This window comes from Salmo trutta, chromosome 21, assembly GCF_901001165.1.
Source record: "Salmo trutta chromosome 21, fSalTru1.1, whole genome shotgun sequence".
Lineage (NCBI taxonomy): Eukaryota > Metazoa > Chordata > Actinopteri > Salmoniformes > Salmonidae > Salmo > Salmo trutta.
The window spans coordinates 3,143,973-3,168,330 of NC_042977.1; the positions used below are offsets into that span (position 1 = coordinate 3,143,973).

The 24,358-nt window shown below is 40.8% G+C and overlaps 1 protein-coding gene across 5 annotated transcripts in view; it reads right to left on the reverse strand.

Moving 5' to 3' along the window:
- Positions 1–708: 708 nt before the first annotated feature.
- amph (amphiphysin) overlaps positions 709–24,358 on the reverse strand; it is a 120,218-nt gene continuing 96,568 nt past the window's right edge. For 3 of the 5 annotated variants that reach the window (XM_029703968.1, XM_029703966.1, XM_029703964.1), the window contains 7 exons: positions 21,393–21,623; positions 20,846–20,902; positions 17,837–17,890; positions 17,098–17,151; positions 2,932–3,120; positions 2,442–2,543; positions 709–2,017 (listed from right to left, as the gene is read on the reverse strand). In XM_029703968.1, coding sequence (XP_029559828.1) covers positions 1,913–2,017; positions 2,442–2,543; positions 2,932–3,120; positions 17,098–17,151; positions 17,837–17,890; positions 20,846–20,902; positions 21,393–21,623 — 792 coding nt within the window. In that variant the 3' untranslated portion in view covers positions 709–1,912. The remainder of the gene's footprint in view (positions 2,018–2,441; positions 2,544–2,931; positions 3,121–17,097; positions 17,152–17,836; positions 17,891–20,845; positions 20,903–21,392; positions 21,624–24,358) is intronic. The other 2 variants (XM_029703965.1, XM_029703969.1) reach the window with 2 other exon arrangements.

Genomic DNA, 24,358 nt, shown 5'->3' on the forward strand with positions numbered 1-24,358 from the left:
AAGCTGATCTAGTATTGAAGCTGCTCTGTCCTTAGTTGATCATTTTCAGCCTTAAGCTGAACATGTTACGACTTCAACTTTATATCGAAGGAGTGCCTTTGATTTGATGGGCATGAGCAGCCCGTCAAATCAAAGCCTTTGATTTGACGGGCTGCTCATGCACAGGTCAGTGCGACACAACATTGCCATAACATCACCTACACAGCGTGATCGGGAATTTCTATTGGAGAAGCCGTTTCTGGAGCTCTTCATCTACAGTATATTGGCTCTTTGATTTGGTATTGTCTGACTCTCGCAAGTGCAGTAAATTGAATGTCGTTGACCCTGCCATGCTGTGCAACTCACAAGTTCCTGTTTTTCATGAAGAACAAAAATCGTATTTGGATATTTTTCTTTGAAAAAATACTACTTGAATATTGGAATGTATTTGAAAATACACTTGGAAAGTATTGACATGTATTTTCAGATACAAATATTTAAATACTCTATGCATTTGTACCCTGGTCTGTTTGGTCCTCCAGGGTATTTGGAAACAAGTATTTGAAAATAGTTTCAAATAGTATTTAGAGGAAATGATAAGAAAAATACTTTCAAATACTTCAAATAGAAGTAGTTGATTTGGCCAGACAATAAGTATTTAAAATACAAATACTTAAATACGCATGTATTTGAACCAGATCTGCAAATAATTCCCAATCAACGAGGAGCTGTAACATATTAACTATTCTTTATTCACCTTTAGATAAATAATCACAGATATGTATATCACAAAAAAAGGTTATACAGTGAGGGCTAACTGTACGAAAACAGGAGTGACGTCATATTCATTGCTATACTGAACAGTTGGACTATTGTGACCCTACAGTATATAAACCAATTACATAGATTGCATATCTGATTTCTCTCCCAGCACCTTCCCAGTGATCTTAGACTTTAAAAATATAAAGTTAAATAAATACAATTTATCATTACATTTCATTCACAAATAAATAACTTCATATGTCTTTCCACTGGTTGACTTGGTTTCTTGTATATATGTAATTGCAGATATAAGGATATACACATTAACGTTTTATGTTAGGGAGCTACAGTGTTATTTTTTTTATTTTACTTTGAGAAACCTGCATCTGCCAGTTCCTGGATCTCAGCTTCATCACTAACATAATATTTCATGCTGGAAACTCATCGGACGTCCCATTCCAATGCTCAGAATTTCAACGTCAATTATGTTGTTTCGGCAAGAGCACGGCACGTCTTGTCAATGAACAATGTCAACACTGAGTACTCCAAAAAAATCATCACTACAGCCGCACACATACAGCCATGACACTACAAGAGAACACTAACAATGATGCAAAAGGTAACATTTATGGCTGAAATGTCGAAAGAAAACACTTAAAGTAACACTTAAGAACAGTTAGATAGATCATAGCACTACAGATTTTTAGAAATTCCGCTGCAGAGCAACAAAATCAATACAATACACTTGGTGCAGAGAAGATAAGGTAACTTTTTTTTTTCTTCAGGAGGAATTTCTCATTTTAGTTTATCCTTGAAACAGATATGGATTTACATGTGGAGATCAAGGGATTTACATGTGGAGGTCACCACACTTCCAACAAAGCACACATCAATTCGCTGCTGCTTAAAGGTTAACAAACAAAAAAAGGGTAGACCATACTATCGCATCATGCTCATGTTATTTTTCGTTATGCTCCGAGCAGGTACTAGTGTTTATCCACACTTGGTTTGTATTTTGTTGATTGTTTGTGTCATTTCCTCTATTAGTGACGGCCTTGGTCTGTCTTGCAGACAAGGTCACAGACGGGTTAGCAGACGATCGGCTAGACATTGTCTGGAGAACACAGTCCCCTTCACCACCCCCACAACTATTTTCTCCGGGCTCAGATGGTTACTCCAAGCGCTGTGTGAAGTTTTCTGGGAAAAGTCCTTTGTGGGCACTGGCCCCAAGGTGCGACCATTCGCTTTCCTTGATACCTGTAAGCCAGCCCGCATCCTGGAAAACATGGAGAAAGTGAGGCAAGGGGTGAATTTGATTGGCCATGGATATGCCTGTGTACTAGGCTGGTAGCTAACATAAAGCTAAACTACTCTATTTGTGTATGTGTTAGGTAGACAAGGACCCAGCTCTATTTCGGTCCTTTTACTTTCTCAAAAGCCTATCCTTTCAGTGTTCACAGATCTATGAGGCATAAGCAATATGTTTATGGCTCCACCAAGTGGATCGTCTGGCATATTGTTACATGGAGTGCTGTGTTTGTTTTTTTTAACGTACCAATGATCTGAGATCCACTCTATTTTATACCATATTTATGATATACTATGGACGTGAAGTGCTCAGTATTTGTACAGGGTTAATATAGAGTTTTTAGAATTTTAAAGCTGATTTAATGCAGTGTGAATACAGAGTTTTTCCTCACCTGATCTTCTGCTGTAGCCGTGGGAACAACCAGAACCACGTCACCTTTCTTCAGCTCCAGCTCGTCTGAGTTTGCAGCTTCAAAGTCATGCAGAGTCTCCACCTACAGGATGGGAGTTCATAATACAGCATGAGAACGCATGTGTGTGTGTGCATCCAAGTGTGTGTTGATAACGGTATACAACAAAATACAGTTATTCTATTTTGAGTGTTGCCAGTTTCACACTATAGGGCCAAACCTAGTAAAGCCCAGCTGTATTGGGCAAGCCTGGTTATGAGTCCACCATAGTTGCTGGAAAGACCAACTGAAAAGAAAATATCCTATCTAGCCAGCACAGTACAATTCGGGTCAGCCGTATAGTGTGAATCAGGCAGGTCTTGTGGGTGTTTGTGTGTGCGCGTGTGTGTGTGTGCGAGGGCAAGAGTGAGAGACTGACACAAAAAAGGAGTATAGTGGGTTAGAGTGGGTGTGTGTGTGGACCAGGGAAAACCTTGTAAAGGAAGCCAGGAGGGAGTCCTGGTGGGCCGTCAGAGGTGGTGATGTCTTTGGCCGTCTGGGTGTCCGGTGTCACTCCGTTGTCGCTGATGGTCGTTGGGGAAATGTCAATAACGTCGCGGTCATCGTCACCTTCGTTGCTGGAGGCTGGCTCAATCACCACTGAGGGAATAGGCATCTTCTCCTGGTGAGGAAAGAAACCCATTAACGAGACACAATAACAAACACACACATCCACACATGTATACATGCTAAAACGTAGGCATACAAGCAGTTAACATATTCTTCAAGAAATAAATACTATGATTTTCACACTACAGTTCCACATAGTTTCGAAACATGGTTTCATTGGATTAATATGCTGACATTTCAGTGTCTATTTTCATGAATACCATTCATGTTTACATCAATGGCTACAGTACATCCCAATAATTCTAAAAAAGCTTCCTTTCCTTGTCTCTTTTCCTTCATGACCACTCATCACAAACATGATGACCTTGTGTAAACAACATGGTGGCAACCAAACCTCGAAGGTCATCAAGGAAATACGATGAGGGATCAGGGGACATGACCAAGAGAAATTCTGAGCCCCAATTAGATTTATTCATTGTATACTGACATACCGGTAAGATATTTACAGTTCGCACCAACATTTTGTAACATATTAACTTTTAAAAACATAAAATGCAAAGGGAGTGGAGCTGTCCAAGGCAGCTAACAATAAGATAAAATACCACCAAAAAGTCAACAGCTCTAACGACAAGCAGTATTCCAGTCATCAGCAGATGTTCTCGTCCTGTACAATGGCGCCGGAGGTGATGGCTGCCGTTTTAGTGCCCTAACCAATTGTGCTATTGTGTGTGTTTTTTCGCATTATTAGTAACTGACTTTTTTTTACATAATGTTTCTGCCACCGTCTCTTATGACCGAAAAGAGCTTCTAGACATCAGGACAGCGATTACTTACCTCGTACTGGAAGAAGATTTTTTCTTTAACGAGTCGGACGCAAAGGATTTACTTCAGACACCCGACAAGGCCCTCATCCCCGTCATTCGCAGTAGAAAGAGACAGACATCGGGGACGTAGGTCGGGGTGCCTTCTAAAGATCCGATGGCGACTGAGTAATCTGCCTTCACCATTGGTCCTATTAGCCAACGTACAATCATTGGATAATAAAATAGACAAACTATGATCACGTATATCCTACCAACGGGACATTAAAAACTGTAATATCTTATGTTTCACCGATTCGTGGCTGAACGACAACATGAAAAACACACAGCTGGTGAGGTTTACGCTGCATCGGCAGGATAGAACAGCCGCCTCTGGTTAGACAATGGGTGACGTTCCATGTATATTTGTAAACAACAGCTGGTGCACAAAATCTAATAGTAAGGAATTCTCTAGGTTTTTACTCGCCTGAGACTATTTCATGATAAGCTGTAGACCACACTATTTACCAAGAGAGTTTACATCTACAGTTGAAATCGGAAGTTTACATACACCTTAGCCAAATACATTTAAACTCAGTTTTTCACAATTCCTGACATTTAATCCTAGTAAAAATTCCCTGTCTTTGGTCAGTTAGGATCACCACTTTATTTTAAGAATGTGAAATGTCGGAATAATAGTAGAGAGAATCAATTATTTCTGCTTTTATTTCTTTCATCACATTCCCAGTAGGTCAGAAGTTTACATACACTCAATTAGTATTTGGTAGCATTGCCTTTAAATTGTTTAATTGAGTCAAACGTTTCGGGTAGCCTTCCACAACCTTCCCACAATAAGTTGGGTGAATTTTGGCCCATTCCTCCTGACAGAGCTTGTGTAACTGAGTCAGGCTTGTAGGCCTCCTTGCTCGCACACACTTTTTCAGTTCTGCCCACAAACTATATTACAGGATTGAGTTCAGGGATTTGTGATGGCCACTCCAATACCTTAACTTTGTTGTCCTTAAGCCATTTTGCCACAACTTTGGAAGTATGCTTGGGGTCATTGTCCATTTGGAAGACCCATTTGCCACCAAGCTTTAACTTCCTGACTGAGGTCTTGAGATGTTGCTTCAATATATCCACATAATTTTCCTGCCTCATGATGCCATCTATTTTGTGAAGTGCACCAGTCCCTCCTACAGCAAAGCACCCCCACAACATAATGCTGCCACTCTCGTGATTCACGGTTGGGATGGTGTTCTTCGGCTTGCAAGCCTGCCCCTTTTACCTCCAAACATAACAATGGTCATTATGGCCAAACAGTTCTAATTTTGTTTCATCAGACCAGAGGACATTTCTCCAAAAAGTACGATCTTTGTCCCCATGTGCAGTTGCAAACCATAGTCTGGCTTTTTTTACGGCGGATTTGGAGCAGTGGCATCTTCCTTGCTTAGCGGCCTTTCAGGTTATATCAATATAGGACTCGTTTTACTGTGGCTATAGATACTTTTGTACCTGTTTCCTCCAGCATCTTCACAATGTCCTTTGCTGTTGTTCTGGGATTGATTTGCACTTTTCGCACCAAAGTAAGTTAATCTCTAGAAGACAGAACGCGTCTCCTTCCTGAGCGGTACGACGGCTGCGTGGTCCCATGGTGTTTATACTTGCGTACTATTGTTTGTACAGATGAACATGGTACCTTCAGGCGTTTGGAAATTGCTCCCAAGGATAAACCAGACTTGAGGTCTACAATTTTTTCCCGAGGTCTTGGCTGATTTATTTTGATTTTCCCATGATGTCAAGCAAAGAGGCACTGAGTTTGAAGGTCGGCCTTGAAATACTTCCACAGGTACACCTCCAATTGACTCAAATTTTGTCAATTAGCCTATCAGAAGCTTCTAAAGCCTTGACATCATTTTCTGGAATTTTCCAAGGTGTTTAAAAGGCACAGTCAACGTAGTGTATGTAAACTTCTGACCCACTGGAATTGTGATACAGTGAATTATAAGTTAAATAATCTGTCTGTAAACAATTGTTGGAAAAATTACTTGTCATGCACAAAGTAGATATCCTATCCGACTTGCTAAAACTATAGCTTGTTAACGAAAAATTTGGGGAGTGGTTGAAAAACGAGTTTTAATGACTCCATCCTATGTGTATGTAAACATCTGACTTCAACTGTATATTCTTCGTAGCTGTCTATTTATTTACCACCACAAACCGATACTGGCACTAAGACCACACACAATGTGCTGTATACGGAAAACGCTCATCTAGAGGCGGCGCTCCTAGTGGTCGGGGAATTTAATGCAGGGAAACTTAAATCCGTTTACCAAATTTCTACGAGCATGTTAAATGTGCAACCAGTGGGAGAAAACTCTATACCACCTTTACTCCACACACAGAGACACGTACAAAGCTCTCTCTCGCCCTCCATTTGGCAAATCTGACCATCATTCTATCCTCCTGATTCCTGCTTACAAGCAAAAACTAAAGCAGGAAGCCCCAGTGACTTGGTCAATCAAAAAGTGGTCGGCTGAAGCAGATGCTAAGCTACAGGACTGTTTTGCTAGCACAGACTGGAATATGTTCCGGGATTGTTCCGATGGCATTGAGGAGTACATCACATCAGTCACTGGCTTCATCAATAAGTGCATAAATTATTTCGTTCCCACAGTGACTGTACGTACATACCCCAACCAGAAGCCATGGATTACAGGCAACATTTGTACTGAGCTAAAGGGTAGAGCTGCTGCTTTCAAGGTGCGGGACTCTAACCCGGAAGCTTACAAGAAATCCCGCTATGCCCTCCGACGAACCATCAAACGGGCCTAGCGCCAATACAGGACTAAGATTGAATCGTTCTACACCGGCTCTGATGCTCATCGGATGCGTCAGGGCTTGCAAACTATTACAGACTACAAAGGGAAGCACAGCCACGAGCTGCCCACTGACACAAGCCTACCTACTTCTATGCTCACTTCAAGGCAAGAAACACTGAAACATGCATGAGAGCACCAGCTGTTCCGGATGATGAATAAGACCTTTAAACAGGTCAACATTCACAAGGCCGCAGGGCCAGACAGATTATGTGTACTCCGAGCATACACTGACCAACTGGCAAGTGTCTTCACTGACATTTTCAACCTGTCCCTGACCGAGTCTGTAATACCAACATGTTTCAAGCAGACCACTATAGACCCTGTGCCCAAGAACACTAAGGTAACCTGCCAAAATGACTACCCATCCGTAGCACTCACGTCTGTAACCATGAAGTGCTTTGAAAGGCTGGTCATGGCTCACATCAACACCATTATCCCAGAAACCCTAGACCCACTCCAATTTGCATACCGCCCCACAGATCGACAGATGATGCAATCTCCATTGCACTCCACATTGCCCTTTCCCACCTGGACAAAAGGAACACCTATGTGAGCATGCTATTCAATGACTACAGCTCAGCGTTCAACACCATAGTGCCCTCAAAGCTCATCAATAAGCTAAGGACCCTGGGACTAAACACCCCCCCTCTGCAACTGGATCCTGGACTTCATGACGGGCCGCCCCCAGGTGGTGAGGGTAGGTAGCAACACATCCGCCACACTGATCCTCAACATGGGGGCCCCTCGGGTGCGTGCTCTGTCCCCTCCTGTACTCCCTGTTCACTCACGACTGCATGGCTAGGCATGACTCCAACACCATCTTTAAGTTTTCCGATGACACAACAGTGGTAGACCTGATCACCGACAATGATGAGACAGCCAATAGGGAGGAGGTCAGAGACCTGGCTGTGTGGTGTCAGGATAACAACCTCTCCCTCAACGTGATCAAGACAAAGGAGATGATTGTGGACCACAGGAAAAGGAGGACCGAGCACACACCCATTCTCATCGACGGGGCTGTAGTGGAGCAGGTTGAGAGCTTCAAGTTCCTACATCACCAACAAACTATCATGGTCCAAACACACCAAGACAGTCGTGAAGAGGACACGACAAAGCCTATTGCCCCTCAGGAGACAGAAAAGATTTGGCATGGGTCCTCAGATCCTCAAAAAGTTCTACAGCTGCACCAGAGAGCATGCTGACTGTTTGCATCACTGCCTGGTATGGCAACTGCTCGGCCTCCAACCGCAAGGCACTACGGAGGGTAGTGCGAACGGCCCAGTACATCACTGGAGCCAAGCTCCCTGCCATCCAGGATCTCTATACCAGGCGATGTCAGAGGAAGGCCCTAAAAATTGTCAAAGACTCCAGCCCTAGTCATAGACTGTTCTGTCTGCTACCGCACGGCAAGCGGTTCCGGAGTGCCAAGTCTAGGACCAAAAGGTTTCTTAACAGCTTCTACCCCCAAGCCATTAGACCCCTGAACAGCTACCGTAATTTCCGGACTATAAGCCGCAACTTTTTTCCCACGCTTTGAACGTCGCGGCTTAAACAATGACGCGGCTAATATATGGATTTTTCCCGCTTTCAAATTTCTTTCTCCAAAAAAACACATTCTGTGACGTGCTCAGTTTTTTGGCGGTATGAAGCTTTCATTAGACCAATGAAATTGCCGAACGGGTTAAGGTCAAACATCTTTTTTGTTTACTGTTTAGATTAAATCGAGCGCTCTCAAACTTCCCATCATTCTGATTACGGTAGTCATTTTGTCACCCTGATTCCTGGGGGTGCAACAAAGTATTTGCAGCCACTCGACATCAGTGTAAATCGTGTATTTAAGGTGGCGCTCCGTGTTCAGCGGGAGGCTTGGATGACAAGTGGGGAGAAATCCTTCACTAAAATGGGCCGCATGCGAAGAGCAACTTATGGTCAAGTCTGCCAGTGGGTCCTGACAGCGTGGAGCATTGTCCAAAAAATCCACTATCAATGGGTTTCGAAAGGCTGGACTGCTGCGTGTTGAAGAGGGCTCAGCGGGGGATTTGCCTCCGGATGAAAGTGACGAGAGCGACAATGAAAATGATCCAATATCGGATGAAGCAATTCTGAGGCTATTCAACTCCGACACCGAAGGAGATGACTTCAGTGGTTTCAGTGCACAGGAGAAGGAAGATTGTGACCAATGACTTTCTTGGTAGGCTACTGTTTACTGCAATTTATTTTTTTTTTGTTACAAGCCGTGTTTCGTTAAAGCCTATTTATTTTTGTTACAAGCTGTGTTTCGTTAAAGCCTATTCATTTTTGTTACAAGCCGTGCTTTGTTAAAGCCTATTTATTTTTGTTACAAGCCGTGTTTCGTTAAAGCCTGTGTAAAGTTCATTTGTTTCAATGTACCGGTAGGCACCTGCGGCTTATAGACATGTGCGGCTTATTTATGTTCAAAATAATACTTTTTAAAAAATTCAGTGGGTGTGGCTTATATTCAGGTGCGCTTAATAGTCCGGAAATTACGGTAATAAAAAAATTACCCAGACTATTTGCATTGTGCCCCCCCCTTGCTGCTTCTGTCTGTTTATTATCTATGCATAGTCACTTTAACTATACCTACATGTACATATTTCCTCAATTACCTTGACTAACCGGTGTCCCCAGCACATTGACTCTGTACCGGCCCCCCTGTATATAGCCTCGCTACTGTTATTTTACGACTGCTCTTTAATTATTTGTAATTCTTATAATTTTTTATACTTATCTATTTTTTACTTAACATTGCATTGTTGGTTAAGGGCTTGTAAGTAAGCATTTCACTGTAAGGTCTACCTACACCTGTTGTAATCAGCGCATGTGACAAATACAATTATTTGATTTGATTTATTCAACGAGTCAGAGCATCTCAGCGCATGAGGACAAATGAGTTTTCTCTTATTCTTATAGCATTGAAAATATGGGGGATAATTCCTTTCTATGGTATTCAGAAAAGAGGCATTTATAAAGGTGGGAATAGATTCCCACTCAAATGGAATTAGATTGTCATCGATCTGCATGTGCGTATAGCATTTGAAAAATACAGTATGGAAGCGATCACCACAAACAATAAAAAAAATTCAAATAAAAAAATACCAAAAATAAACACCGGTGCAATAAGGTGACAACATTATTTTACAGTTCATAATCTGAGAAGTTTGGGAGATTTTTGGGGTATTTTCTCTACTTGAAACTAGGCAAGTTATGTACATCTGTCTCCTAATCATTCATACCATTTATAGGTCTGTGCATAAGACCGTCAGATCACAATATTGATTTTAATCCAAAAAATCTGGACGTTACATTTTCCCCTTGCCAGAGGAATTGTAACAGTAGCTGGGGTCAAATGTAACACCTAAAACATTTTTATCAAATAAACTCACTTAACTTAAAAAAACATTTGAGTTTATGAATTATTATATCATAGACATACAGTATATAATGATTTTTCAATAAATATAAGTATTTTTATGTACGTAACCAATATTTACCGTAACAACCCCATTTGGTTCCGCTCAAAACATCTTGAATAGTCTGATGTTGCAAAGATCATATCTGTTTTACATTCTTTGGCACTCTACAGGACCTCAAGGCTTTTTTAAGTTAGTATTTGTATAATTAATACCATCTTAAAGTTAAAATCACTTTCAACATTTGGCTGCTTGCATTACAATTGCACCCCAACCCTAGCAGCCATGAAAAAACATTATGTGCCTTGCAAGAGACACTAATAGTGACACTTGTCAGTGTTAAGCCAACATATAGTGATGAAAATTATTGTAGTTTGAATTCTTGGACATTAATGCTCAGGACAGTAGAAAAAAATATACAGGTAGTGGAAAAAACTACTTCCCCCTAAAAACCTATGGGTAAATGTTAAAACAAGCAAATAGTGAGATATTTGACTGAACAATTTCGAGCAGGGAGAACTTAAATTGGCATATACTGGGTGAGTTTCATCACACTAGCTTGTTTCTGTTTGAAAAAATTAAATGTGTTACAATTGGCTAATGTTACAATTGCCCCTGGTCTCCCCTACTAGCAGCACTGCCAAAGGTAGTGTAACCACCAGAAAACAACACAATATATAAATACAAAATATATACGGCAAAACAGCACTATTCAATACAAAACAATATATGAACATAAAATGTATAGAGCATAGACAGGTTGGTTGTTTAGCAACAAAACCGTCACGTACGCAACTATAGGGCAAAACAGACGGAGTTGGCTTAGGTTGTTGACAACTCGTAAACTATATTTCATCTCCAATGTTAATTGTTGGTTAGCTAGCTAATGACTTTTATCCATATTAGCATAGACGTGACATCAGTCCAGACACCTCAAAACAAGACATAGTATCAAGAACAAGATAAAACTAGCTGAAAAGAGCCTCCTACGATTCCCCACATGGCAGCTTCTTGTCATTGTTGTTATCTGGCCATCCAGAATCACAACATACAGACTTCTGCCCCATTGAAGCGTACGCATCATTTCCGCGGCGTTGCCAGCTAACTCGTCTATAACGACACCGAAAACATAATTGTATCAGAACTGCGCTTTGAATTTAAGGGTTAAAGTTATAAGTGATGATAACAATGTATGTATGAACAAACAGGATCTGGAAAAATTACACAACAAGGTTTATAACACACCATAGAAAATATATCTATTTCAAACATCGTAATCTACTATCTGCCCAAATCATCACTTCCCACTGGGCACAGATGTCATTTCAACGTCTATTCCATGTTGGTTCAATGTAATTTCATTGAAATGACATGGAAACAACGTTGATCCAAGCAGTGTGTGCCCAGTGGGCTAGGTCTTTGATAGTGCTACTGGTGTAACTCGTAAACCTACTTGCTACTGTTTGTTTCAAGTAAAGCGATGTGGAAAGTAGGCTTTTGATAGAAAATATTAACAGCAAAATGCTTGTTTTCGATGTGTGAATCATATAAAGGAGATCCGTTTTGCGGACAAGTCTGATACCAAGCTTGTAGATGATATATTCATAATGTTGAGCATTGCGCAGCAATCCGGATACCATGCTGCTGCTACAAGGCAACATTTCCATCATTCAGTAACACTTTACCTAAACCCAAATTATATAACAGGTACTTTTGTTGCGCAACAAACTTAAATAACAGTACATCTCACAGATCAGGTAGCGGAAATCAGATGCCGCAACTTTTTGCGACGTTCGCTTTGTCATTTCTGCAGTATGGCACAGTAAGTCATCATTATGATCACATTATGTAGGCAGATTCAAATAAAGTGTTAGCAATAATGCTAGGTGATAGCTCTGGTGTCAGATACATCACCACGATGAGGATAACGGGGATGCAACTTTCAGTAGTCAGTTTGTTACCAGAGTGTCTTCCTGAGGAGAACCTTTAGCATCCACAGGTGCCTACAGTCCAGACAAAGAGATGTTATTGATGCAGACCAACCACCATAAGGCTACGGATCAAACAAGAGTTAAGACAAGTCCCTGTTCTCCATTACAAAGTACAATGTCTGTTCTTCACCAAATAGTTATCCATCTGAACGCTCAGTAAAGTTGCAACCTACATAAGAAAACGACTAATAACTTTCAAAGATTTTGTCATGGCGGTGTTAAGGCAGCAATCACAAGAAATCTGAGTTGTAATTGTTGCAGTTGTTTGTGGTTCAGCAAAATTAATGACAGTTCACAATACTAAATGGGAAGCAATTACGTAACGTCTACCGTGGAATGGGGGGGGGGCAATAAAAAAAGCAAAGTGAACAATTGAGAAGCAGTTTCAATTTAAAACATTTTGACTGACATCTGCCTATGGCAAATGTATATACATTTTAGTTAGCAGTAGAAACATTTATTGCGATGCAATCATGGCTGTGGTATTCACATTTTGGTGGATTAACTGTCGCCTTGTTCATTTGACTTTTTTTTAAAATATATTTTGAGCAACATTCATTCCCTGCAATAGCCCTTTTGTTTAATTTCTGAATAGTTAAAACACCCACACCAGTAGAAATCCACTTTTTCGAGCTGAAAGACGATGGCCAGAGTTTACCCAGGATGTTGCACATCGATTTAAGTCAATAAATCATCATTTTAGTCAATGCATGATATATTTGGGCTTGAAGTGCCTAATCCGAATGTGTGACTTCACATGTTTCCATGAGATTTACGTGCCTTTTCCTATGAATAACATTTTTCAGCCTGCGTTTCCTTTCAGGGCTGGGTTTTCTTTAAATGTTACTTACCACCTACAGTACCAGTATGGCATTTAAAAAAAAAATCTGAAACACCTGCTCTGTAGCCAACACTTGGGTTTCTACTAGATAAAGAAGCTACAAAGTCAAAATTGGCTATACCGTGCAAATTCATGAGAACAAAATAGCTTTTTGGTCTTAATTTAAGGTTAGGCTAAGTTTAGCAGTGTGGTTAAGGTTAGCTGTGTGGTTAAGGTTAGGTTTAAAATATGATTTTAAGAAGAGAAAATGTTGAAATAGACTAGGTTTATGGCCACCTTGCCATGGGGCATCTCCTTTTTTCTGGCAAATTATCATAATCCATTGCCACTCCTGTTTGCCATATCTTCAATTTAGGCCTACTAGAGAGTGTGTGCCCTCAGGCCTGGGGGGAAGCAAAGGTAATTCCGCTACCTAAGAATAGCAAAGCCCCCTTTACTGATTCAAATAGCCGACCAATCAGCCTGTTACCAACCCTTAGTAAATCTTTTGAAAAAATGGTGTTTGACCATATACAATGCTATTTTACAGTAAATAAATAGACCCCAAAAAATCAGCACGCTTGTAGGGAAGGAGATTTAACGAGCACAGCCCTTACACAAATGACTGATGATTGGCTGGGAGAAATTGATGATAGAAATATTGTGGGGGCTGTTTTGTTAGACTTCAGTGCGGCTTTTGACATTATCGATCATATTCTGCTGCTGGAAAAACGTATGTGTTATGGCTTACACCCCCTGCTATAATGTGGATAGAGTTACCTGTCTAACATAACACAGAGGGTGTTCTTTAATGGAAGCCTCTCCAACATAACCCAGGTAGAATCAGGAATTCCTCAGGGCAGCTGTCTAGGCTCCTTACTTTTTTCAATCTTTACTAACAACATGCCACTGGCTGAGTAAAGCCAGTGTGTCTATGTATGCGGATGATTCAACACTATAACACGTCACCTACTACAGCGACTGAAATGACTGCAACACTTAACAAAGAGCTACAGATAGTTTCAGACCTACAGGCCTAGTTTTGTCGCACATGGACCACTGTTCAGTCGTGTGGTCAGGTGCTACAAAGAGGGACTTAGCAAAATTGCAGTTGGCTTAGAGAACAGGGCACCACAGCTGGCCCCTAAATGAATACGGGGAGCTATCATTAATGATATGCATGTCAATCTCTCACGGCTCAAAGTGGAGGAGAGATTGACTTCATCCCTACTTGTTTTGTAAGAGGTGTTGACAAGCTGAATGCACCGAGCTGTCTGGTTTAAACTACTAGCACACAGCTTGGACAACCATGCATACCCCACAAGACATGCCACCAGAGGTCTCTTCACAACCCCAAAGTCCAAAACAGACCATTGGAGGCGCACAGTACTACAAAGAGCCATGACTACACAAAACTCTATTCCACATCAGGTAACTGATGCAAGCAGTAGAATCAGATTTAAAAAAACTGATAAAAATACATCTTATGGAGCAGCAGGGACTGTGAAGAGACACACAGATACAGACGCACGCATGCTATCACACGCACTCTACACACATGTACATTGTAATATTGTTGTATGGTGGTATTGTAAATGTTTTATTGTAGATATGGAGTGATGTAATAATGTTATATGATGTACTGTTTAATCTTTTGTTTTATGTGTAATGTAAGTGCCTTAATATGTTTGGACCGCAGGAAGAGTAGCTGCTGCCTTTGCACCAGCTAATGGGGATCCTTAATAAATACAAATACACATTTGTCAAGTTTCACTTATATTTGAGCTAGTCTGCATAAACAAAATATATACTTTTTTACACTGAACAAAAATACTATAACACAACATGTAAAGTGTTGGTGTCTTGTTTTATGAGCTGAAATAAAAGATCCTGGAAATGTTCCAAAAGCACAAAAAGCTTATTTCTCTAAAATGTTAAGCAAAAATGAGAGGTGTGGCATATCAAGCTGATTAAACGGCCTAATCATTACACAGGTGCACCTTGTGCTGGGGACAATAAAAGGCCACTAAAATGTGCAGTTTTGTCACACAACACAATGCCACAGATGTTTGCAATTGACATGCTGACTGCAAGAATGTCCACCAGAGCTTTTGCCAGAGAATTTACCATAAGCTGCATCCAAAGTCGTTTTAGAGAAGTCCAACCGGCCTCACAACCTCAGGCCACGTGTATGGCGTTGTGTGAGCGAGTTGTTTGCTGACGTCAACGTTGTGAACAGAGTACCCTATGGTGGCGGTGGGGTTATGGTATGGGCAGGCATAAGCTACAGACAACGAACACAATGACATTTTATCGATGGCAATTTGAATGCACAGAGATACGGACCATTTCAATTGACTGATTTCTTTATATGAACTGAAACTCAGTAAAATCTTTGAAATTGTTGCATGTTGAGTTTATATTTTTGTTCAGTATAAATGGTAAAATTGTGTGATGTGATTGCATTTTAGATCCCCGGTCCCCCGTCGACCCAAGATGAATGGTTTTGACCATTAACGTTTTAGGCTAATTTGTTTTGCTTAGTGGGTGTGCAGGGTTTGTACATTTGCACATAACATATTATGAATCCTAAAAAGCAATCTCCAAACCGTTCAATAGTTAGGCTTTCCATATTACCGGAGCTTATATTCTTTTAATTTCTATGGCTGATTTGTGGCCGCAATTTAGATAATGCATTGATACATAGTTGTACAATTTAGATAATGCATTGATATATAGCTAGCTAGCTTGCTGAAATGATAACAGAGAGAACAAATAATATAGCTATTTGATCATGTCCGTGTGCAGTGGTGGAAAAAGTACCGAATTGTCATACTTGAGTAAAAGTATAGATACTTTAATAAAAAGTTACTCAAGTAAAAGTGAAAGTCACCCAGTAAAATAGTACTTGAGTAAAAGTCTAAAAGTATTTGGTTTTAAATATACTTAAGTATCAAAAGTAAATGTAATTGCTAAAATATACTTCAAAAGTATAAGTAAAAGTATAAATCATTTCAAATTCCTTATATTAAGCAAAGCAGACGGCACCATTTTCTTGCTTTTAAAATTTACGGATAGCCAGGGGCACACTCCAACACTCAGACATTATTTACAAATAAAGCATTTGTGTTTAGTGAGTTCGCCAGACCATAGGCAGTAGGGATGACCACATGTTCTCTTCATAAGTGCGTCAATTTCACCATTTCCCTGTCCTGTTAAGCATTCAAAATGTAATGAGTACTTTGGCTTGTCAGGGAAAATGTAAAAAGTACAATATTTTCTTTAGGAATGTAGTGAAGTAAAAGTAAAAGTAGTCAAAAATATAAATAGTAAAGATACCCCAAAAAATGACTTAAGTAGTACTTTAAAGTATTTTTACTTAAGTACTTTACACCACTGTCTGTGTGCAGTCCAAATATTAATGACGTTTAGAATCTGACTTGGTTTCACTGGAATTATCAAATGGCAAGAGTCAGACAAACGTCAACCCTCAACATTTCAACAGCTCGTATAGGCACAGTTTAGCTGAGATCTCTTGACCGGTAGGTTGGTATTCATATTATGAAATCATTATTTTCACCTGTGCTAACTGAAAATGGTGCTCACAATAACTTTCATTAGCTGGCTAAGGTTAGCATGCTAGCTAGTTAAACTGCCAACTGTCAGTCAGTGACTTATTTGTTGTTATTTCTCTGCTACATGTGAAAATCACCACAACGTTCCCACCCCCAATTTCTGAATATGTACTAATAGCCTGCGTCAGTTTTCGAGGTGGAACCTAAACAATAATTTCTGATCTAGGACAGGAATTACTCTAAATAAGTGCAGCAACTTCCTCTGAGGTGGGCCTTTACATTTCAATGCCTCATGCCCTTGTACTATGTTCTTAGAACATATACCTTGTAATATGAAAGTAAAGTATAACCACAACAATCACTACTATTTTCTGGAGCTTATTTCAGGCTTAAGTGAATCAATGGACTTTCGGACAGGTCCCAATAGGTCCCAGTTACTGAGCTGTGTTGAATAAGGCATATGTGGGATCATGGATATTAGGGTTTTGGGAATGGGGGTTGGGGGTTGGGAATCTTGGGATAATAATTACCGGAGTCTCCTCCACAGGGGACTCCTTAATTTCCTCCGGGGTCGGAACAGATTCCTATGTACAAAAGAGAGTTGATTCACAATAACATCTGGGGAAAAAAATATTTTCAAGCCTCGAGGATGGCCTCTCGACTCTCCAGATTTAGTTTGGTTATTTCAAGTTATTTGGTATGTTTCATTTAATTTTGTGTACACCTATGTCACAGGTGGATAGCTCATAATAAATGGTTGGAATGGTATCAAACATGGAAAACATGTTTGACGTGTTCGATACCATTCCATTTATTCTGTTCCTGCCATTACTATGACCCTGTCCTCCCCAATTAAGCTGCCACCAACCGCCTGTGACCTATTTGCTATACTTCTAAATCAATATAGCATTTTGATATTTCAACTCATATATGTACAGTATATGAGAGTATTTAACATTGTGGAATTTCAAGATTCAAAAGGTTGAGACTTCTAATGGCTAATGATACATTTCAATTTCACAAGGCATTGGTTCCTTTGCTATAGGGACCTGGGTCCTGCTTTATTTAAAGTGCATCTTATGAAGGCTTCATAAAACCTTTATATAGGCTTCATAAGCACTACATAGATGCTTCACAAAAATACAATTTAATGTTTAAGATTCTACAAAACATTGTAAAATATGACTTGAGGTTCAAACTCACACAAGACACTCGGCCAAATATGATTTTAGCTTCCTTTTTGCCAAATTTGGCATAAGTTATAGTTACCGGGGGAGCTGCTTCGCTGGGGGATGCTTTTTCAGCCTCTTCAACTGGGAGGATCTAAGCGCAGAAAGAGGTTTTAATGCACCTAGCTACCTAAGCTTTTTCAGTACAGCCTTTAGCATTGAGTTTGCATTTGATATATTGAGCTTAATCTGCATCAATTACATACATAACAGCAGTTCTCCTTTTCATTGATATTGTTAGTATAGCATTCATGCAAGTGCAGAACGTAAAGTACGGAGATGCAGGCTTTGAGGAATCGTTGCATCCAGTCATTGCTGTGTTGGCAAGGAAATGTTTGGTCCATTTTTTCAAGGTACAGGCTATCTTGGTGTATCAAGATTCTGCACATATTCTGTGGTTATTATATTATTATTATATTCATTTTACATTTTACTCATTTAGCAGACACTCTTATCCAGAGCGACATACAGTAGTGAATGCATACATTTCACTTCATGTATTTCTTTTTTTGGGGGGAATCGAACCCACAACCCTGGCGTTGCACACACCATGCTGGCGTTGCAAACACCATGCTCTACCAACTGAGCCACAGGGAAGGCAGTGGGATAGTGGGATATACTCCTGTTCAAGGAAATTATTTAAAAAATCAATGAAAATCTAAAATCAAATGAATGAAAATAAGGGCTACTCATCTTTTTTTAAGTCGTTTTGATACATGGTTGGCACATGGAAGAAAGTAAATGGATATACAGACATTTCCTCCACTCCCATGTCAAGCATGACAATAAGAGCCATATACACACAGCAATTGTAATTACCCTTCGTAAATTAGCAACTCCCCAAGGCACATACCCAATATATACAAACGTATGTGGACACCCCTTCAAATTAGTGGAGTCGGCTGCCAGCCACACCCGTTGCAATCTCCATAGACAAACATTGGCAGTAGAATGGCCTTACTGAAGATCTCAATGACTTTGAACGTGGCACCGTCATAGAATGCCATCTATTCAACAAGTCAGTTTGTCAAATTTCTGCCGTACTAGAGATGCCCCGGTCAACTGTAAGTGCTGTTATTGTGAAGAGGAAACGTCTAGGAGCAACAACGGCTCAGCCACAAAGTGGTAGGCCACACAAGCTCACAGAATGGGACTGCAGAGTGCTGAACCGCGTAGCTTGTCAAAATCGTCTTTCCTCGGCTGTATCACTCACTACCGAGTTCCAAACTGCCTCTGGAAGCAACGTCAGCACAAGAACTGTTCGTCGGGAGCTTAATGAAATGGGTTTCTGTGGCCGAGCAGCCGCACACAAGCCTAAGATCACCATATACAATGCCAAGGGTCGGCAGGACTAATCTCTGGAGTGATTAATCATGCTTCAGTATCTGGCAGTCCGAGGGATAAATCTGGGTTTGGTGGATGCCAGGAGAACTCTACCTGACCCATTGCTTAGTGTCAACTGTAAAGTTTGGTGGAGGAGAAATAATGGTCTGGGGCTGTTTTTCATGGTTCGGGCTAGGCCCCTTGGTTCCAGTGAAGGGAAATCTTAACGCTACAGCATTCAATGACATTCTAGATGATTCTGTGCTTCCAACTTTGTGGCAACAGTTTGGGGAAGGCCCTTTCCTATTTCAGCATGACAATTCCCCCGTGTACAAAGCGAGGTCCATACAGAAAGCCTTCCCAGAAGAGTGGAGGCTGTTATAGCAGCAAAGGGGAGATCAACTCCATTTCAATGTCCATGATTTTGGAACGAGATGTTAGACGAGCAGGTGTCCACATACTTTTGGTCATGTAGTGTATCTCTTTGTGATGTGGCTAGTGCTTTACCCAGGTTCAGACCTTGACTAGGATTGAACAGTTCACTACAATATACACTCAAATATAACAAGTCTGTCACAATGTATAAAACAACACATACCAGCCTCATAGGAACAGAACATAAGCACTACCGTAATTTCCGGACTATAAGCCGCAACTTTTTTCCCAGCTTTGAACCTCGCGGCTTAAACAATGACACGGCTAATATATGGATTTTACCTGCTTTCAATTTTTTTCTCTCCAAAAAAACACATTCTGTGACGTGCTCAGTTTTTTGGCGGCATGAAGCTTTCATTAGACCAATGAAATTGCCGAACGGGTTAAGGTCAAACAACTTTTTTGTTTACTTTTTAGATTAAATCGAGCGCTCTCAAACTTCCCATCATTCTGATTACGGTAGTCATTTTGTCACCCTCATCATGGCAAAAACACGGAGAAATGCATATGATGCAGCTTTCAAGTTGAAGGCGATTGATCTGGCTGTTGGAAAAGGAAATAGAGCTGCTGCACGGGAGCTTGGTCTTAATGAGTCGATGATAAGACGTTGGAAACAGCAGCGTGAGGAATTGACTCAGTGCAAAAAGACAACTAAAGCTTACTGCTAATTTTTTGTTACAAGCCGTGTTTCGTTAAAGCCTATTTATTTTTGTTACAAGCCGTGACTCGTTAAAGCCTATTTATTTTTGTTACAAGCCGTGCTTCGTTAAAGCCTGTGTAAAGTTCATTTGTTTCAATGTACTGGTAGGCACCTGCGGCTTATAGACATGTGCAGCTTATTTATGTTCAAAATATATATTTTTTTTTAATTCAGTGGGTGCGGCTTATATTCAGGTGCGCTTAATAGTCCGGAAATTACGGTAATCATATTTTGGAATACACAAGAATAGTAGAATACAAAATGCTTTATGAATGTATGTGCATGCATGACATCTCAACAGAAACATATAGTAGATCATTAAAAATGGCACCCTAATTCTTCAATCACATTCCGACACAGACGCACACATATTTCCACCCAAGATGACTTTGATGCACTCAATACAATCCGTTATTCACAAAGTCTCCACACGGACAATCTCTCAACCTCATGACACTTTGACAATGGTGATGGTAGGGTTTGGGCCCGGCTACTGAAATAAGTTGGACTTCAATGTAACACTCACAGAACCGAGTCTAGGAACAGTAACGGGAGGGCGTGAGTGGACAAAGGGGAAGATCTTAAACATACCTCAGTTGGTGCAGCCCCCTCAGGCTCTGCAGATGTCACTGGAGACCCCACAGTGGACTTACCAAGAGTGAGTTAGAGAAGAATGTAATATTTAAGACTTGAGTCCTGTCATAACGTACAGACTTATTATAAAACAAGAAATGGGAGGTGTGGAGTGGATTGATGTCAAAACAAAAAGTACCAAGTTTAAAATGGGAAGTTTTAAAATCAAGGAGAACTTAATTGAATGACAAGGAAGGTGTCGGTAATTTCAAAGTAATAATCATAAAAGACATGAAATCAGAAAGCATCTCCACGGAAATAATGAAAGGGATGATGATGATCATGATAATGTGAAAACATTGATGATGATGATGATGATAAAAATGACGATGATAATAAATACGATGATGATGATGACGGTGATGAAAAGGTTCACTTAAACAGTGGCATACAACTATGCCTATAATGATGACTTGGACCATAGATGGCTGGGGAATGGCCCATGCTTGTGATGATGAGCGTGCTATTTCACAGTTACTGTATATAATAGCTAACTGTCACTCACATCAGGCTTCTCCTCTCCAGGGCTGGTGGCACTCTCGGCTGCCTCAGCCTCACTAGTCGGGGGAGCAGGCTCCTGGATCTCCCCTGCCTCGGCCGCTGCCTCTGTGGCATCTGAGGTCTCAGTCCCAAGGACCTCCGGGGCCACAGCAGTCTCAGCTGTTGCCTCCGGGGCCACAGCAGTCTCAGCTGGGGGCGCAGCAGCTTCAGGGGCCATGGCGGCATTGCTTTCATTCTTTCCACAAAGACAGTTGAGGGAAGAGCTGATCAACATCCCCGGTCTTACACATTACAGCAGCCCCACAACCACCCCTGTCCCACCTCACCATACCTCTTGTGTACATTTTGATTATGCTGTGTAGCACCTTGGGTGCAACAAATGCACTACCGTTAAAATGAATTATTATCATTATCATCATCATCATCATTATTATTACCTGGATAGGTATGGCTGTTTAACCCTTTTACCCTCTGTATAACTATACAACATAAACATTCCGAGTGGAACTGCAGCGCAGTTTCCTTTAATCTACAATTAATTGAATTAGTTATGCGGTTTCAACAGAGAATAAAGGTGTTTGAAGCCCTTAAAGGCAGACTTAATAATATGACATCATACAAGGCAACCTTACAGATATCACAGAACTCAAATCAGAATAGATTGTCACTGTTGCCTCTTTCCAGCGTGGAAATACCTCAAGGGAGGGCACAAATTGGGAAGAGCTAATAGGGACAGTCTTGACAGATTAAAATGTTGTTGTTGTTGAGATCTGTATGCAGGAACTTGTTCCTCTATGTACAGTATGATGATTCAATATTGCTGAGTATAGTTTAAATGTTGCTTCAGAGTATAGTTTGAGCATTTTGGCAGCAATACAAAATAACAAAAAACATAATAAAGTGTTTTGGATAACAAATTCAACATAAGTGTGAACACATCCAAAACTGCACTTAAAGATGCACTATGCAGAAATCGCTCCGCCATTTCCTGGTTGCAAAATTTCAGTCATTGTGTCGAAAATCATTGTATCGTCTAAACTGCTGTGAAATATATTTTCCATAACCCAAAATATTTTATTTTCAGCTGTTTGAAGCTGGTGTACAAAATCAAAAATAAAAGAAGCAAAACATTACCTTAGGAACGTGAAACATAGAAATAGCGCACATAGAATAGATCTAACGCTTCATAGACTTGCTTTCAATGAGAATGACAGATCTATAACTCTCATTTCTATGTGAATTTGGAGGGGTCAACCTTGGAGGGGTCAACCAAAAACGAACATATTGCAGCTTTAACAAATACAACTGAATGAATGTGAAGATGGCGCCAAAGAACATGGCTTACGTTTTACATTCTCCCAACCAATTGTGCAATTTTTTATTTTTTTTGTTGCATTTTGTGTAACTTCTTTTTTTACTTATTGTGTACATAATGTTGCTGCTACCGTCTCTTATGACCGAAAATAACTTCTGGACATCAGAAAAGCGATTACTCACCACGGACTGGAAGAAACTTTCTCCTTTAACGAGTCTGACAAGAAGGATATCCTGCTTTCACTGGAAAAGGCCCAGATCCATGCCTTTTGTGTGAAGAAAAGACACCGGAAAAGGGGACGCAGATCGGGGATCCTTCTGAGAAGTCGGAGGCGAGCGAGTAAACTCCCAATGCCTTCCATTTACCTTGCTAACGTGCAATCGTTAGAAAATAAAATTGATGACCTACTATTAAGATTATCCTACCAACGGGACATTTAAAACTAACATCTTATGTTTCACCGAGACGTGGCTGAACGAAGAAACGGACAATATAGAGCTGGCGGGATTTTCCATGCACCGGCAGAACAGAGACGCTACCTCTGGTAAGACAAGGGGTGGGTGTGTGTGTCTTTTTGTCAATAACAGCTGGTGCGCGATGTCTAATATTAAAGAAGTCTCGAGGTATTGCTAGCCTGAGGCAGAGTACCTTATGATACGTTGTAGAACACACTATCTACAAAGAGAGTTCTCATCTGTATTATTCGTAGCCGTCTATTTACCACCACAAAGCGAAGCTGGCACTAAGACCGCTCTCAACCAACTCTATAAGGCCATTAGCAAAGAAGAAAATGCTCAACCAGAAGCGGCGCTCCTAGTGGCCAGGGACTTTAATGCAGGCAAACTTAAATCAGTTTTACCAAATTTTTACCAGCATGTAACATATTCAACCAGGGGGAAAAAATCCTAGACCACCTTTACTCCACACACAGAGATGCATACAAAGCTCCTCCATTTGGCAAATCTGAATACAATTCTATCCTCCTGATTCCTGCTTACAAGCAAAAACTAAAGCAGGAAGTACCAGTGACTCGCACAATACAGAAGTGGTGAGATGACACGGATGATACACCACAGGACTGTTTTGCAAGCACAGACTGGAATATGTTCCTGGATTCATCCAATGGCATTGAGGAATACACCACCTCAGTCATCGGCTTCATTATAAGTGCATCAATGACGTCGTCCCCACAGTGACTGTACGTACATATCCCAACCAGAAGCCATGGATAACAGGAAACATCCGCATCGAGCGGAGGCTAGAGCTGCCATAGCCAGCGAAGAGCCCGGATCTCAATCCCATTGAGCACGTCTGGGACCTGTTGGATCGGAGGGTGAGATAGATACAGAGAAGGAAGAGGTACCTGACTTCCTCCCCCCTCTACGTAGAGAATAGCGTAGAGTAGTCTAGCGCAAACAGAATCCCCTCTTCCTTATTTTCCCTCACCTTCCGATCCAACAGGTCCCAGACGTGCTCAATGGGATTGAGATCCGGGCTCTTCGCTGGCTATGGCAGAACACTGACATTCCTGTCTTCCAGGAAATCACGTACAGAATGAGCAGTATGGCTGGTGGCATTGTCATGCTGGAGGGTCATGTCAGGATGAGCCTGCAGGAAGGGTACCACATGAGGGAGGAGGATGTCTTCCCTGAAAT